The following is a 17,095-nucleotide window of genomic DNA, read 5'->3' on the forward strand; positions in this document are numbered from 1 at the left end:
CTCCTTAGTTTTCCTACCAAGGTTTGCCTCCCATTTCACACCTTCCAACCCCACTCTCCAGTGCCAGGTTCAAAATCCCCACTGAATTAAATTCATTGAATGAGAATGGGTTCCCATTCATTCTCATGCAATTTCTTATTTATTTATTTATTTATTTATTTATTTATTTATTTATTTGACAGAGAGAGATCACAAGAAGGCAGAGAGGCAGAAAGAGAGAGGAGGAAGCAGGATCCCTGCTGAGCAGAGAGCCCGATGCGGGACTTGATCCCAGGACCCCGAGATCATGACCTGAGCCGAAGGCAGCGGCTTAACCCACTGAGCCACCCTGGCGCCCCTCTCATGCAATTTCTGATGAGAGTAGGTTTTCAAATTGAAAACTCTTCTAAAATCTGATAGTTCACGTTCCCTCTTCTGAATTTACTTCCCAGGTTATGCTTTTGAGACTCCGGCAGGACAGGCTCTTCCTCCTGAACACAAACTGTGTTTTTGTTTTGTTTTGTTTTTCTTCTCCTCCGAATCTTAGAGCCTCCTATTTTCAAGGAAACAAGTTTGTCCCAAGGATGTTCCGTGGTTTTTTTTGTTTTTTTTTTTTTTTTGGTTTGTTTTTGTTTTTGTTTTTTGTTTTTATCCAAGGGTAACCTCGGTGAAGGGCCTCCGTATAAATACTAATAGGGTTACTGAGTTGGAATTTTCTAGACATCAAAGACAAAAAAGATGTGATATGTTCAATTGTATCAACTCCAAGTCAGTCCTGATATTACCATGTTTAATGAGCAAAGTTGATTTCCTTTTTTGTGAGGCTGTTTATCAAATGCCTACATCAAAGAGTTTTACTCACTGCCCCCAGAAGAAAGCGTTCTGTCCTACTGCTTGCCACAAAACTGAAAACTCAAATTTGTTGCCAAGTTGATATAATGGAAGTTTAAACACAATATTTAAGCTTCTAAAAACATTGCTGGGCATTGAAAATGTGTAACTATGAGCATGTGGGAAGACGTGAACATTAATCTTCCTTCACCACTTTGGTGGCAAAAGATGGACGCAGTTCTTGTCTTGGGGAGTGGGAAGCTATTTGAAATCGGCGCCCTCAAAGCTGTGTTAAGGCGGTTTATTTTTAGCAGAAAGGGTGCAGGGATCTCTTATCGACTGTTTTAAAATAAAAGTTGAAAATGGATAAAAATGCTATTTAACTGAGGATTTTTGTAACTTTTTACATAGGTCAAAATTTTTGACTTCGCAAATCTGAGAAGAAAAATAACCGTATTTTCTGCTTTGTTCGAGGTTGTATTTGATACCAAACAATACTTCTTTTTGACTTACGGCTGTTCTGTCTTTTGTCTATAAGAGAAACAGCCTAAAGCTTGGGAGAACATGTGAGCCAAAGCAAATAATTCAGGGGAGAGGTCGAGGCCACTTTTCAGGCAATTTTCTTATTTTAAGAGTTTATCATCATATTGCAACATCTATGTAGGTGAAATGATCTGCCTTTGCATAAGAATTTTTAAAAAAAAGATTTTAGTGACATGTGTACAAATGACCCAGTACGAGGAGAAAAATGGGAGGGCCAAGGGCACTTGGGTTTTTCCTAGCATGCTTTTATGGCTACAAGGTAACAGGAAAAATGTTCCAGAAATTCTGTCTTGAATTTTCTAATGAGTCATTGCTAGTTGTCAGGTTGAGACTAGAGGCAGCTCAGAAAGCAAGAGCTGTTTATTATACAGTTTGTACCGTAGCCAGTGAAGTATGCTGCGTGCCCTCAAGAAAACTTGGAGAGACTCCTTGCCTGCCTTAGAAATCAGAAAACCCACTCCTGGTGTTCTCTAAGAAAAGAGAAAGTGTGAAGACTTCCACGTGCAGCTTTCCAGCTGGGTTCTCTTGAGCAACCTCACTTAACTGGTTAGCTATTATTCTCTTTTCTCTGATGGGGAAGCGAATACCTGCCCGGCCATGTCAAGGGGTGATGTGTTGTCACACTGAAGTACTTTTGAACTGTAGATGTCTGTGAAGAATGACATGCTGGAAATATGGTTGACCCTTGGATAATGAACCAGTATCCTAACCATATTTTTTAGAGTCTTGGCAGGAACAGGGTGATTAAGGATAATTTAATGAAGTAACTGTTGACAAAAGCTTGGCCAGGTTAAGGGAGACCATCAAGGGATAGTGAAGTAACCCAAGGCTGGCCAGCAGAAGACGTGCCATCATCACCCCTAGGCCTGAGACAACAAGGGATTGGGGAAGCTATTGGACACTAGAGTTTTGCTCTAGCAGTATCTGAAGATAATAACCATAGACTGGCCCAACATATGATTGGAGTATTGGGAGAGTCTGGAACTTCAGCAGCTACATCCTTGTAGTCTCCTAGGGTAATGTATGTTGGTTGAGTCTAGTGTAGAGTCAGAAAGTAAGAAAGTCCATGGGTGCCTAGGGGCCTCAGTTGGTTGAACATCCAACTCTTGATTTTGGCTCAGGTCATGATCTTGGGGTCATGAGATCAGGCCCTGCATCAGACCCCCCCACTCAGTGGGGAGTCTTCTTGGGATTCTCTCTGTCCCTCTACTCCAACTCCCACTTGTGCTATTTCCCTCTCTCCCTTTCTTTAATGAATGAAATTAAATAAATCTCTAATGACTGAATCTCTAGTGAATGGAAGAAAAGAAAAAGAAAGAGAAAGAAAGAATTCATGGAGGCTATCCATAAAGGTCACTCTTCCATGCCAAGAGTAGGTGGAAAATGCAGGAAACTGGATCTGAGGAGTGGAAGACAATAGTCTCCTATGTCTAGCACTGTAACCATCATCCAGATAAGCATTAAATAAATTCTGATTGGGAAGGAAAAAGCGAAAGGAAGAGAGCACAGTTGGGAAACCAGAGTAGGCCAAGAACTTTGCATGAGTTCTCTCACACAGTCTTAGCATACCTACAATGGGAGGATGATTATTGTTTCTGTTTGACAGGGCAAGGCATGGACTCCTGGCAAATTTAATCATTTGTTCATGGTCACAAAGCTAGCAAGTGGGAGAATAACATGAGAAACCAAACCTGTTTGACTTCAATATGAAGGAGCATTTAAAGGGGACTCAAATGTGTCAAAAGATATGCATATTTGGTAGTATGAATACCGTATACCTTGATGGTAGAAAGCATAAATGTTTTTGTAATGGGTGGAGACCCATGGAGCTCTGCTTGTCCCATTTAAGCAAGTCCTTCCACCATAATGCGTCTCTAATATTTTGATGTAACTCATAGACATTAAACCTAGGTATGTTATTATAACTGATCCTCAAAACTATTTTAATTCCAAGTGGTTTAAAAGACATCAGATGGTTTTTTTTTTTTTAATTTAGACTCTCACAATATATTTTTTTAAATGATAGGAATAATACATAGCACACTTCTCTGGGTCTGAGGAAATTGTAAAAATTCTTCTTCTGAAGTAACCTCAAAGGACTCATGTGTAGACTTCAACCCATCTGCTCATTTTGGGGAAAAAAAAAGAAAAAAAAAAAAGAACAAAACCAAAAATGCTGTCTTCCTTGGGGAATTATATCAGTTTCCTCTGATTATTAAATGTTGTGTGCCAAATTCCAAAGTCCAGTGGATGGCTTAGTTCAGGACGACCTTCGAATGTGATGGTACCTAAACTTATATTTGTGTAACTATGATGGGAATAAAACAATTTTCTAATCTTTTCTTCTGGAATTGAGCCCGTATTGGAGATATGCTGAGTTAAGGAGTATATAACCATGGCAGAATAGCCAGATGGGCATCTCATTGTGCTGATGGTGAGGTATTGTTGTTACTGTTGTCGTTTTTTGTTCACGTTTGTTTTCTCACATAGTAATCTAAGTTTGCATGATTGTTATATTTCTGTTCTCCTCTTCTTCCTGTTTTTGTTTATCTCTAAGTATGGTCTATTGAGTCGCATTTTGATATGATCAGATCTTGAACCGAGCCATTATATTGCAAGATATTATTAATTTGCAATCAGTGTTCCCAAATAAGTAAGGTGATTTAACCAGGGCTCCCTGAATGTGAACCTCAGATGTAAAAGGGGTGTCCAGGTGTAATAAAGTACATTGGAACTAGCAGTTCTTCCCAAAGCCTTGCACCCTCTCGGGGTGGGTTAGGTTTCCCTGGGCACTTCCTGTGCCTTGCCTGCTACCTGAATCATTCAGAGGTATGAACTCTTTGCACACCTTTTACAGACAGATGATTTCATTAGAGCTTAGGAGTCCAAAGGAAAAAACAAACAAACCATGATTATAATTTCAGAAATGGCCAAGAGAGTGGCTCATCCTCAATTTGAATTGAATTGAATTGAATTGAACCTGGGGTTATTACGAGGGGAGAATTCTCTAGTCCAGACAGTTTTCTTTAACTTGAGCCAGGGGTCTGACACTTATCCATTCAATAGGAAAATTTGGGGCTAGTCACAATAATTTCTGTTAGGGGATTTTAGCAATATAGTGGTGAGAGGTGTGTTTTCTGAGAGAGGGTTAAGTGAAACTGCAGGACACAGAAAAAATACAGTACAATCATCGTAAGAGATCTAGTTGTTCTTTAAAATGGGAAAAATTGAAATAATGGCAACATCTGTTGATATGGGAAAGCTTAAGTTAACTGATAGTGTATTCATCAATGAAGAATTATGCAGCTATGAGAAGTAATGAGTTGGATGTCTATATGCTAACAACAACAACAACAATGAAAAGATCTCAAAGATAACCACTCTGTGATAAAAGAAAGTCCCAGAAAAGTGCCTACTGTATCATGGCCACATTTGTGGTTTAATGTTCATACACATATACGTACATTCGTATGCATAGACATATAATGGCTTTGGAAATGTACCCATCCAACTGTTAGCAATATTTATCTATAGATAAGAGAGTAGGGAGAGGGCTAAATAAAGATTTTTAAAATAACTTCAGAAGTATCTACACATATTTTGAATCTTTAAGAAGAATATTAAATTACTGATGAAATACATAAAAGCAGCAGATGGATGAAACCCTGAAAATATATCAAGAGAAAAACACGAACATTTTAGCACTGATGATATTATGTTATTTTGTACTATTTTGTACCTCCTTTCTCTGTCTTTTCATTTTTTCCCTAAATTTTTGTACAACAGAGAAAATGTAACAATTAAAATATAAATGTGGTTGTATAGTACGTTAGGATTTAGACACTTGCCTGTATTAATTCTGATTGGTGTTTTATTCATCTGTGTTGATCCTAATAATGTATTTATTTCTTTCATCTCTCTGATATATTTGTGAGCTTCAGAATAATTTATCTTTGACCTCAGAGCCTTCAAGCTATTTATGTATTTACTCCTCTTGTAGGGGAATTGGAGTCTGTGATAAATTGTAAGATTCTTTCACTTGCAGGGGTTTCCTGGGTAGATGAGGCTATGTTATGATTTATACTTTAATTTGGTAGGCAAGAGTATGCCATTCAGTTTACTTTCTAATATATATCTTTGCAAGTTCTCTCTCTTTTTTTGATACACTCTAAAATGTATTTTTGCAAGTTAGCCATCAATGCCTGTGACTAAAATCCTTCTCAGTGTTGGCATCACAGATGTACAAGCAGTTAAAACACAAAAGAGAGGTGCCTGGGTGGCTCAGTGGGTTAAAGCCTCTGCCTTCGATTCGGCTCAGGTCATGATCCAGGGTCCTGGGATCGAGCCCCACATCGGGCTCTCTGCTCTGCGGAGAACCTGCTTCCTGCTCTCTCTTTCTGCCTGCTTCCCTGCATGCTTGTGATCTTTCTCTCTAACAAATAAATAAATAAAATCTTTAAAAAAAAAAAAGGCAAAAGAAAACAGAAAATTATCTGAGTGGGGACTTGATGTGTGCACCTGGGTATGTTTGTGTGTGTGTGTGAGAGAGTTGTCACATTCAATTTGAATGAACCGTCTGTCTGAAAGTCATTCTCCCATTTTTTCTCCCTCAGCAATTATAAAAACTGCCCTTCCCAACATGGACAGAGAAGCCAAGGAGGAGTACCTGGTTGTTATCCAAGCCAAAGATATGGGTGGGCACTCCGGTGGCCTATCTGGAACCACGACACTTACGGTGACCCTTACTGACGTTAATGACAATCCTCCAAAATTTGCCCAAAGTAAGTGAGTTTCCTGCACGGGGTGAAAATCTCCAAGTATGTTGTGTTTTCACTTGACCTTATGTCCTGATTTTCAGCAACATTCAAAAAACTGATAGGAATCATTGAATGCTGATTATATGCAAGGTATGCCAATTTATTATTTATATATGTAAATATGAATATATAAAATATGTAAATATATAAAATATCAATATGTAAATATATATTTATAAATAATAATAAAATAAATATATATATATATAAAAATATATATGATAAACCAACTCTCCTGCTATTTTGGTACTAAATGTATCTCCATTTTACAGATTTTAAAGAAGTTGAAAAAATTTCCAATATTAGATGTGTAGTAAATAGTGGAACTAAGTGAACCAGGGTGTCTGACTTCAGGATGTTTGCTTAGTTCTCTCTTTCATGGTACCTCCCACTAAGAACTTGAGAGAATGATTAAAATGTACCTCAGACAGTGCGCTATCGATAATCCCACTTTGTTGGATAAAAGAAACTGATCTCCGTAGCGCTTGAAGGGGGAAACGCAGATACACAATATACTTGCTGCACAAATAAGCCCTCCTCCTTCTTGTGACTTCCTCCCACAGCCATCAGTGGTCACCGACCCTGCTCTTCCCTACGAAAGCCATGCTCTGCCTCAGAAGCATCTCAACAAAATTTTAGGCAGCCACCATCCATGAACTGGGGAGATAATCATTATTTTCCAACTTTTCCAACTTGTGAGCACTTATCCAAATAATCCGACATAGATGCCTTGGGAAGGCATCTCTGACATGCTCTGACTATGCTCTCTGACATGGAGACTCTTTTTTTAATTTTTAAATTTTTTTTAAAAGATTTTATTTATTTATTTGACAGACAGAGATCACAAGTAGATGGAGAGGCAGGCAGAGAGAGAGAGAGGGAAGCAGGCTCCCTGCCAAGCAGAGAGCCCGATGCGGGACTCGATCCCAGGACCCGAGATCACGACCCGAGCCTAAGGCAGTGGCCCAACCCACTGAGCCACCCAGACGCCCCTGACATGGAGACTCTTGAGAGATGAACGATGAATAGGAATTAGCTGGAACAAAGCAAAACCAGGGGAATGGGTGGTGGATGTTGTAACTGGAGGAAGAGGTCATCCAGAACCCCATGAAAGAGGGGTGTATGGCCCTGGATGAGAATTAAAAGAATCTCACTCCCATTGGAGTCTAGAGCATCTGGAGAGTTAAGTTAGGCAGGAGTTGGCCATACTTGGGTTTGGTACCATTTTAAGTACCATGATCTTTTTTTTTTTACCCCTTAAGATCAGTGGGAAGCCATTAAAAGGTTTTGCATTGTAGGTTAAGTAATAAAATTGGATTTCAAGGAAATCAGAGAAAATGAAATCTTGTGACCGTCCTCCAAGTGTTCTCCGCACTGCAGCCGCTTAAAGGGTGTTTGTAAACATTCATGTAAAAAGTGAAGGCAGGGCTGGCAAACAAGGGTGATCTCAGTGGAACTGGAGGAAGTATACAGCTGTGACGGATGCTTAAGGTTGAATGATAACAAAAGTCTAAGGATACATTGCATTTTCAGTCACACTGCGGCCATGAGCGATTACATGCCTGCTGATGCTTTTTGTTCAGAGAGGGGATACCATAGGAGAACTTGTTTTTGAAGAGAGAAGAGTACGGAGAGAAAGGAAGAAGGAGAGAGACACATGTGGGGCTTGAAAATGACACATTTGAAGTATCTTTGAGAATTTATCTGCAGAACGAAATTCCAAGGTAGAAAGATCAGAAGGGATTCATTTTTATTAGTAATTTTAGAATTTTCACTTCTGGCCATGCATAAATCAGATAACAAGGCCACTCTTTTTAACCACATTGTTGAAATGGAGAGTACTGTGTTTCCCATCCTTTCCCTGGTTCTTTTATTTGCTTTCCAGCGGCCATTATAGTTAAGGCTATAATACGCAACTCTTCTTTCTCCAAAAATGATTGTTGCAATTCAGCGGTGGCGGGTGAGTTTCATTAGCTAGTGTTCCCTTTCTTAAGGGTAATAACTATTAACGATGATCACACTGATAGAGATGATGAGTGAGCAGAATAGGAATGGATAAACGTTTCGTTTGCTTGGTTTCCCAAGGCTCCCTGATGTAGGACCAGCAGCCAGGTGAAGCTCCTTGCTGGCTTATTTACTTAATAAACATACCTAGAGGGACCATCTCAAACCTTACCTGCTATATAAAGTTCAAAGAAAATAGAATCATTACACCAATTATGAAAGAATTGGGAGACTTGGTATTCAACGTGTAGATTTTCAGTGCGACCGTACGGTGAAACTATTTGGAAAACATTTTTGTTCCCCAGTCCCATGATTTCATGATTCTAAGAGACACTTTTATTTCATCATTCAATAAAAGTGTGTTACTGCCGAGGAAAACCTTACACATCCTCTGAAATAATCTAGTTAGATTGTTTGTCCAAGGGACTCAGTGATTGAGTTCCGACTAGAATTAGGTAATGTTCTCCAGATTTAATTTTTCCTTTTGGTTGATAGCTCATCGAATATTTATCTTTTTCCTCTTTGTTTTGGTTGCAATGGGACTAAAACTTCCTGGTTGTCTTGAGTTTGGGTTCCCCAGAAATAGGCACTGAGACAAAAATTTGATTATTAAGTAGTTTATCCTGGAGATGATCCCAGGAATCGCCAGTAGGCGAGTGAGGATGTGAGAGAGGTTAGAGAGGCAGGAAGTACATTATCAAGCCAGCCATGACTGTGCGGGTCTGGAGCTTTATCCAGGAAGCTCTGAAACACTGTAAATAAACAAAGCAGAAGAAATAGCTTGATGTTACCCTACCAGAGAGGGGAGGAGCCTGGGATTTTATATCATAAGTGGTGTGAGTCTTTGAGGGCCGCTTCCGCGAGGGCATTAATTTTCTGGTAGTTCTGGCCTGACAGGCAGTGAGTACAATGGGTTCTGAAGGCCAGAGGAAAGCCTCAGGCAAAGAAATGCGGGAGTTGGCAGTTAGAGGTGGGGCAGGTGTGTACAAAAGTGGTAATGACCAGGGGTTATGGTTGCTCCCCTCCGCCGATGAAATGAGGGAGACCAATACACCAACTAAAGCGATTTGAGTAAAAAGGGGCGAATACCACTAATTAGACACATTTTACTGGCCCCATGAGAGAATGAACGTACACTGTAATTGTATTTTGCCTAGAGAGTTTTGGAGGTAAGGATTTCTGGTCTTCAGAGCAATGAGGACTTTAGTAACAGGAGGGCTGTTTTATGTGTCTGAACAGCTTGCTGCAGGGCACAGCAGAAGTTTAGTAATTGGATTTTATCAAAAATGGTCTACAAGTCTGTAAATATAAAGGTAACTTCAAAAGTGACTTTCAGTGTGTTACACATTGCATCTTTCTGTGCTGAAATTAGCTTCATATTTTATGTTGGGCAACAATGAGTATCCCCACGGGCAGCCAGTGTGATTATACAGCAAGTTGGAAGGAACATTGACGTAGACCCACTAATATCCTGATATAACTCTGCTCTAAATATACATTTGGTCAACATATGGTTGAGTACGTTTCATATCTCAGAAGAGTCTCGAAAAGAGATCACTTCTTCTTCTGGGATCTCTTTGTCTCTGACTCACGGAAAGGAATGTGCATTTTGCAGCAAAAGGGATACTTTTGTCTTCCATCACTGTGTTCCTAATTTCTATAGGTGTGCTCAGCACAAAGAAAGTACCCAATAAATAATTTGCTAAATGGGTTACTAAATGAATGGAATTGGTGCCATGCTCAGTGTTTCTCTCTTTTTTCTAAGGTCTGTATCACTTCTCAGTACCAGAAGATGTGGTTCTTGGCACTGCCATAGGGAGGGTGAAGGCCAATGATCAGGATATTGGTGAAAATGCGCAGTCGTCCTATGACATCATCGATGGAGACGGAACAGCACTCTTTGAGATCACTTCTGATGCCCAGGCCCAGGATGGCATTATAAGACTAAGAAAGGTAAGCTCAGGGTTTGTTCATCTTCCAGATACCTCTTTGAAACTCGAGTTTTGAAGTTTATAGGAGTTGGGTGAACCCCTTATCTGTGAAAAGTAGAGCCCTTTTTGCACCTCATACCCTTGGCCCCACTTCCTGTTTCAGCTAAAGCCATGCCAGCCAGTCACCATGGTGTAGGTAGCTTCGTGTATCCCCCATCATATCTCTCTCATCGATGCCCCCGTGGTCTTCCCTAAGCTGAAGGAATTTGTTCAGCTCCTTTCTAGAGCACTCCAGTCACAAAGGGAAAGTCAACACTCAGAAGGTATACCTCAAGCCATGAAGGACGTAGATTGGTAGGCACTTCTTATTCTTTTTTTTTTTTTTTTAAGATTTTATGTATTTATTTACTTGAGAGAGAAAGTGAGCAAGAGAGACAGAGAGCACAAGCAGTGGGGAGGGGCAGAGGGAGTGGGAGAAGCAGACTCCCCACTGACTAGAGAGCCCAATGTGGGGCTTGATCCCAGGACCCTGAGATCACGACCTGAGGTGAAGGCAGACGCTTTACCAGCTGAGCCACCCCGGTGCCCAGCAGTTCTTATTCTTTGGAGACATTATTCTGAGGCATATTTTCTATGGTTCTTAAGAGGATTCCCAGTAGGAAGAAGATTCAGTTGGCCACAGAGGTGGCAAGTTCCATGGCTTTTAATCCTTCACTATAGAGCTCTCCCCATTTCCGCACTTCAGTTTCATGGACTATTTCCACAAAATATATTGCAGATTCCTGAGTCTTTATTGCAGACTCTGCTTTCAGGACAACTCAAAGATAGACAAAGCAGTCCACCTTAGTCATTCTGGTCAGCTCCAGCACTAGAAAGGTGGGGCCAACCCTGCTGTCTTTGGGTATTCAACACCATGCATCAAAAGTCCAAGCATTATGGTAAAGGAAGCTCATCTTTGCTTTTGCTCCTGCGAGTGGAACTACCATTGGAGAAAGAACTATCTCCGTGAATAGGACAGATAATGTACCGCGATTTGCATCTACTTTTGCCAGCAGCCATTTCTTTTGTGATAGATGTGAAAAATTTTGTACAGTATTTTCTGTATTTATCTATCATCTTGACATTTACATTCATAAAAAATTGTAGAATGCATTTCATTGTTTTGTGGGCATTGGCATTTGCAAGGAAAATACCCTTTTGTCCTCATCGTATTTTTTTTTTTCAATATTGTTCTTCATGTCTTTTTCACGAAACAGTACAAATTAATTTCAGTTAAATATGTTGGCTCATGAATAAGAAGATAGATGGCCGAGCACACTGTTGGGAGCCAACAGTTCTTTGTCCATTTTGCTCAGCATTACATTCATGTGATTCCAAGCTCACTGTCTAATTCTCTCTGTCATGTGACATAGGAATCTGCTTCCAGTGCTCATGTCCTCAGAATCCCCCCTTGGAGATATGGTGACAATGGGAACCTAGAGTTTTCTGGATAAGCTTTTATATACAAAATCAATTGTTTAAATTAATTTTGAGGGGAAAAAATGGCTGCATTTATTTTAACTCTGTGCAGAGCAACACTAGCTTTCTACCTGGCTTGAGTTTAGGTTAAGAGTTACAAAGTATTTAAAAACTCATGTTTAAAATAGAGTACAGTATAATTATACTTGAGTCAATTATTGAATAACCCAGAGCCACATTTTCCTTGGCTAATGATTCCTAATGTCATTTTTATTGTTATTATTAACTGCCATCCTTTGCTACCATAAGGTGCTTTTATAAACTGAAGCAATTAGCCGTGTGTTGTAGTTTTATTCACTATTATTCATAAACACGGAGCTATATTCTACACATTTTGACACCAAGAAAACCATGTATTTTACTGTAGAGAACAATGTGTAGGGAGTCATATTTCTACAATTCACGGATCTTCTTTTTTTGTCTTATAAAATCCCAAGGACACCAGGATGTGTTTGTATACATTGTTATTATGTGGAGCTAAGACATAAACAGAACGTAATCTGCTGTACTTAACAGTGTTTGTGAAGAATTCGAAATTACAAAATTGTTACAGCAGGGGTGATTGGCAAATTAAGAAAATGCTGATGTTGAATCCTCTATTCATAGGTGCATGTGCCTGGTAATTTTAGAATAGACAGGGAAGTGAATATCTGCCTTGTTTACTAGAAAACATTTCCCCCAAAAGCCAAGTCCCATTAGAACTGAATTCAAGTAGAAAAATCAACCCCAAATTTTGAGAAAAGAATACATATTTAAGCTTGTACGGGGGTTCTGGAAGAGTCCACTAATGCCAGCTTGTCTTGCAGTTTATTTTTTTTAAATCTGCATTGCAGATTTAAAGTTCTGTTTCTTACGAAGATTTGCAGCGCACACCTGAATTGTCTCTCTGAACCTTGACAGATGTTTATTCTTGAAAGCTGACATATTATGAGTTGCCAAGAATTACACTGTAAGGATTCTGATACAGATGGGCTTCTGAGTGTTCAGGGGACCTGCTTTCTTCTCCCTACCTCTCTTTACCTAGATCATTAGCTGGAGTCTCAGGGGCTCTTAAGGAATGACGTATTAATATGTCAGAAATATTGTCAGTAATGGTGCAATGAAGTAATTCCAAATGGCTTTCAAGTGGTTGGTGGAGGCACAGCCAGACCTAGTTATCTATATATACTGCTTTCACCCTTCCTTCTTCTAAATATAAACACAGAGAAACATGCATCTGCGTATATATTCCCTTATATGCTCACCTACTTCATTGTCCAGAACTTACAATAGAGACCTTCTAAGAATACCCTAAAAACGAATCAACCTCAGCTCAGCCCCATGATTAGTAGAGCAGCGGTGCTTTTGGAAGTGAAATAAGAAAACACTCTTTGTTGGGATTAGTGCTAAATTATGCTTTATAATGTCTCCTTGGACTAAACAATGATTATTTCTAGTTCTTTACATTTCACACACTGTTGCAGAAATGATAAAATATTCTTCCCAGATAGAGATTGTGTTCGATGCCGCCTTATCTCCTACCAGCAGAGGCCCGATTAACGGGCTGATTGGTATGCGGGTCATACCACCACTAGTAAAATTTTATTATGACTCTGAAGTGAAATTTTGATGGCACAATTCATGACTGTGAATATTTTGTGAATTCCAAGTGAAATGAGCAAAACAAAACAAAACAATAGGAGATTAGATTCACTGAGCTTGTAGAATAAACAGATATCAATAAATGCCTGTAAAATTTACAGGTTGAGTCTGAGGGAATGGAGAGTGATCCCATTAAGGCCCACAAATGGGCTTAAATGCGCATAACTATCATCCATCAGCATTAGACTCATTTGTTCTTGCTGCTGTGGTCATTAGTGGGAAACATTCATCTTTGTCATTTCTTAACAGCCTCTGGACTTTGAGACCAAAAAATCCTATACTCTGAAGGTAGAGGCAGCCAATGTCCATATTGACCCACGTTTCAGCGGCAGGGGGCCCTTTAAAGACACGGCAACAGTCAAAATCGTTGTTGAGGATGCTGACGAACCTCCTGTCTTCTCTTCGCCTACGTACCTCCTTGAAGTTCATGAAAATGCTGCTCTGAACTCCGTGATTGGGCAAGTGACTGCTCGTGACCCCGATATCACCGCCAGTCCTATCAGGTATTTCTTTTTTTTTTTTTTTTTAAAGATTTTATTTATTTATTTGACAGAGAGAGATCACAAGCAGGCAGAGAGGCAGGCAGAGAGAGAGGGGAGGAAGCAGGCCCCCTGCGGAGCAGAGAGCCCGACGCGGGGCTCGATCCCAGGACCCTGGGATCATGACCCGAGCCAAAGGCAGAGGCTTTAACCCACTGAGCCACCCAGGCGCCCCAGGTATTTCTTTTTTAAAAGGCTTACAGGCGGCATTAAATGACAAGCACATCAGTACTCAGTGCAGTTATGTGTACATTCTGTGTGGTTGTCTTTGGTACTATGCTCACAGGATGGAGGAATTCTGGTGAACACAGTGTGTGTGAGTGCGTATGTGCGTGCCTGTGTGCATAGGGACTACTGTTCACATATGCCCACCCCAAGCTACATATAGTACCCAGAGCCAGGAATATCAAGGTGAACGAAGTTATTGCAGCTTTCAGAGAACTCACTAAAAAATGCAAAATTGCATACGTTTTGCAGTGCATCTGAGTGAATCTTTTATACTTTCTCTGCTTGATTGTGTATTTGGGTTTTTTTCCCTAGCGTTGGGCAAGTACTGCTGGTTTGTCTTCTTTCTTTGTTGACAGTTAAGTGAATTATATATAAGAATTTTAGGGCCATGAGACGATTGTCTCAGTGCATTAAGAGGCCCCTGTTTTATTTCTGTGTTTGGTGTTTGACTTTGAAATTATTTTCTTATCACTTCATGGACATTTCTGATAGGTCAGCATATCTGGATTGGTACCTTTTGGACAAAGTCTTTCTCTGCCATTAAAAAAAAAAATCCTTTTGTTTATACTTTCCTTGCTCAGATTTTTTCCCAAGATGAAATAATCCTTTATTAAAGTTTTTCTGCCTTTTTTAGAAGTGAGGCTCAGCTCTGGTTGGTTTTTTTGTTTTGTTTTGTTTTTTTGTTTTTTTTTTTTTTTTTCCCTTCCTTTGAACTGTGTACATCTTTTCTCTTGTGCCAGTCATCCAAATGACAGTACAGGTGCTCAAGCTAAATAGCTTTCTTCTGAAAGAACACGAAAATCTATAACCTGTACACTGGTCTCCAAGGGTGAAGTGTTGGCTAATGATGTGTTTGAGTGTGGATTTCAAATATTGTCTTAGAAATGCTTGTCAGGAGGGAGAGAGAGAGACAGAGAGAGAAAGAGGGAAGAATACAGTTTTGAAGAATTATCCATTCTTCATTTGTGAATTAGCTGTCAGTTCATCCCAATGTATTGAAGGGATATACTTCCGGATACTCTAATCAAGGAAACTCTGGCCATGTGAACTTTCTGGAAGTTCTGTTTATTCACTTCCTTTTTATGTACTAAATTCCCATTACTCATAAGGGTGCTGAAACTGTGAGACAGGAAGTGAAACCCAAAGAACAGGCAGTGCCCCTGGTAATTTTAGTTAGGGCAAAAAATGGTTCTTTTCAGATGCAGAAAAACTGGTTTTAATACAAGCCACTTCAAACCCCAGGATAATGTTGAGTATATCCCAAGAGGATACCAAAAAAAAAAAAAGTTTCGCTCGGGGCACCTGGGTGGCTCAGTGGGTTACGTATCTGCCTTCAGCTCAGGTCATGATCTCAGGGTCCTGGGATTGAGTCCCCGCATCGGGCTCTCTGCTCAGCAGGGAGTCTGCTCCCCCCCCCCCCCGCCTGCCTCTCTACCTACTTGTGATCTCTGTCTGCCAAATAAATAAATTAAAATCTTGGGGAAAAAAAAGTTTCCCTCAAAGGAGCACAATCTCTAAGAAGATAAAAATCTCACTTAAGGGTTTTGAAAAATGGTCAGTTGTCCGTTCTCAGTTCCAAAGAGGTTCAGCAAGCCTTAGCCACACAGAATGCCCATACTTGCCCAAGAGAACTCTGTCTGTCAAAGAGCCAAGTGTTGAAGACAAGGTCAGTAAGTATCCAGAAAACGAGATGGACACGGTCATCCCTTTTCTGGCTACATGTTGAGGTTATGAAATGGCTCTAGACTGAAATGCTGATCTATAAATACAGGCAATGATATCTGTTGAATAATGAATCTGTCCTGTTTTATGTTACTGCGTTTTCTCTGAAAGAACACAGACAGGAACAATTGCCACTTTCCTCGCATCTCCAAGCATGAGACAGAACAAAGGCAGTGAGGAAGATGGGTTCAGCGGAATGACAGGGCCAGTTTTAACAGTGGATTTGACAAGAGTTTTATTCTTTTCAGCAAGGGACACAAGACGGGCTCAGGAATATGCCAAGCTAGGGGCGCTTGCGGGGTGGGGGGGGGCTTCAGATATTGGGGTAATCTCACATATACTCCAAACATGGTATCCGTAGTAGTCCTGGAAACAGACTTCCAATGCAGGGACATGGTCTAAATCAGCTAGAGATGAGGTCTCAGGAACTAGTCATTCCCTAGTGATGGCAACCTAGACTTACAGAACTGGTTAAAAATCCAGGTTTTTGGTTGCTGACATACTTTTGCACATTTTGTTATCTATCCATTTACTGATGCAAACATGGAGATTTACGGACACTGTTTCCAGTACCCAGGGAATCCAGTGATGATTGTCATTGTCATTAATTGTTGTTATTATTACTGTTGTTATTTTTGTTATTACTACTGCTTTGAAATTAGTTTATTTTTTTAGAGAGGGAGGTGGGGAGGGGCAGAGGGAGAGAGAGAATCTCAAGTATGCTCCATGCCCAGCTGGGAGCCTGGCGAAGGGCTCCATCTCAAGTCCCTGAGATCATGACCTGAGCCAAAATCAAGAGTCGGACACTCACCTGACAGAGCCACCCAGGCGCCCCAAATTCTTACCACTGCTTTGAAAGGCTGGAGAGGAAGCTTGAAGCTGCTTAGCAACTACTGCCCAGCTTAGGAATGTTTTGTTTTCAGGCAAACCTAAAGGGGATTTAAGGCTGTGTTACCAGGAGAGATGGATAGATAAAATAGCATCTGATGACACAGACATGTCTGTGCCTCTGATAGATTAAAAGCAAACACTCGTTCCTTGGCATCTGTGGTCGCCCCCAAAGAAGGGGTGAATATTGTTTCAAAGCATTTCACTATAGGGTTCTGATGTGCCCGCCACTCGGAAGGCAAGTCCCACAGAGGTCTGAATGCAGGGGGATTGGCTGCATATGGGATGAGAACGTAAGAATCATGAGCTGCGTGTTTCAGCGCCGGTTCTGCTTTTCTGCATTTGTTGCCCAACCCCCGACCCCTCCCACAACCCCACTTCTTTGGGTTATAGAGAGCAGCTTTCGTCTTTCTTTGCACAATTGGTTAATTTGAGTAGAAAATTAAATTTCCTG

The 17,095-nt window shown here is 40.4% G+C and overlaps 1 protein-coding gene across 2 annotated transcripts in view; it reads left to right on the forward strand.

Annotated features, from left to right (window-relative positions):
* CDH8 (cadherin 8) overlaps nt 1-17,095 on the forward strand; it is a 380,375-nt gene that overhangs the window by 198,812 nt on the left and 164,468 nt on the right. For both annotated transcript variants that reach the window (XM_044256018.1, XM_044256020.1), the window contains 3 exons: nt 5,967-6,134; nt 9,940-10,127; nt 13,514-13,767. In XM_044256018.1, the coding sequence (XP_044111953.1) occupies nt 5,967-6,134; nt 9,940-10,127; nt 13,514-13,767 (610 nt within the window). The remainder of the gene's footprint in view (nt 1-5,966; nt 6,135-9,939; nt 10,128-13,513; nt 13,768-17,095) is intronic.

The sequence above is a fragment of the Neovison vison genome, chromosome 7, assembly GCF_020171115.1.
Source record: "Neovison vison isolate M4711 chromosome 7, ASM_NN_V1, whole genome shotgun sequence".
Classification (NCBI taxonomy): Eukaryota; Metazoa; Chordata; class Mammalia; order Carnivora; family Mustelidae; genus Neogale; species Neogale vison.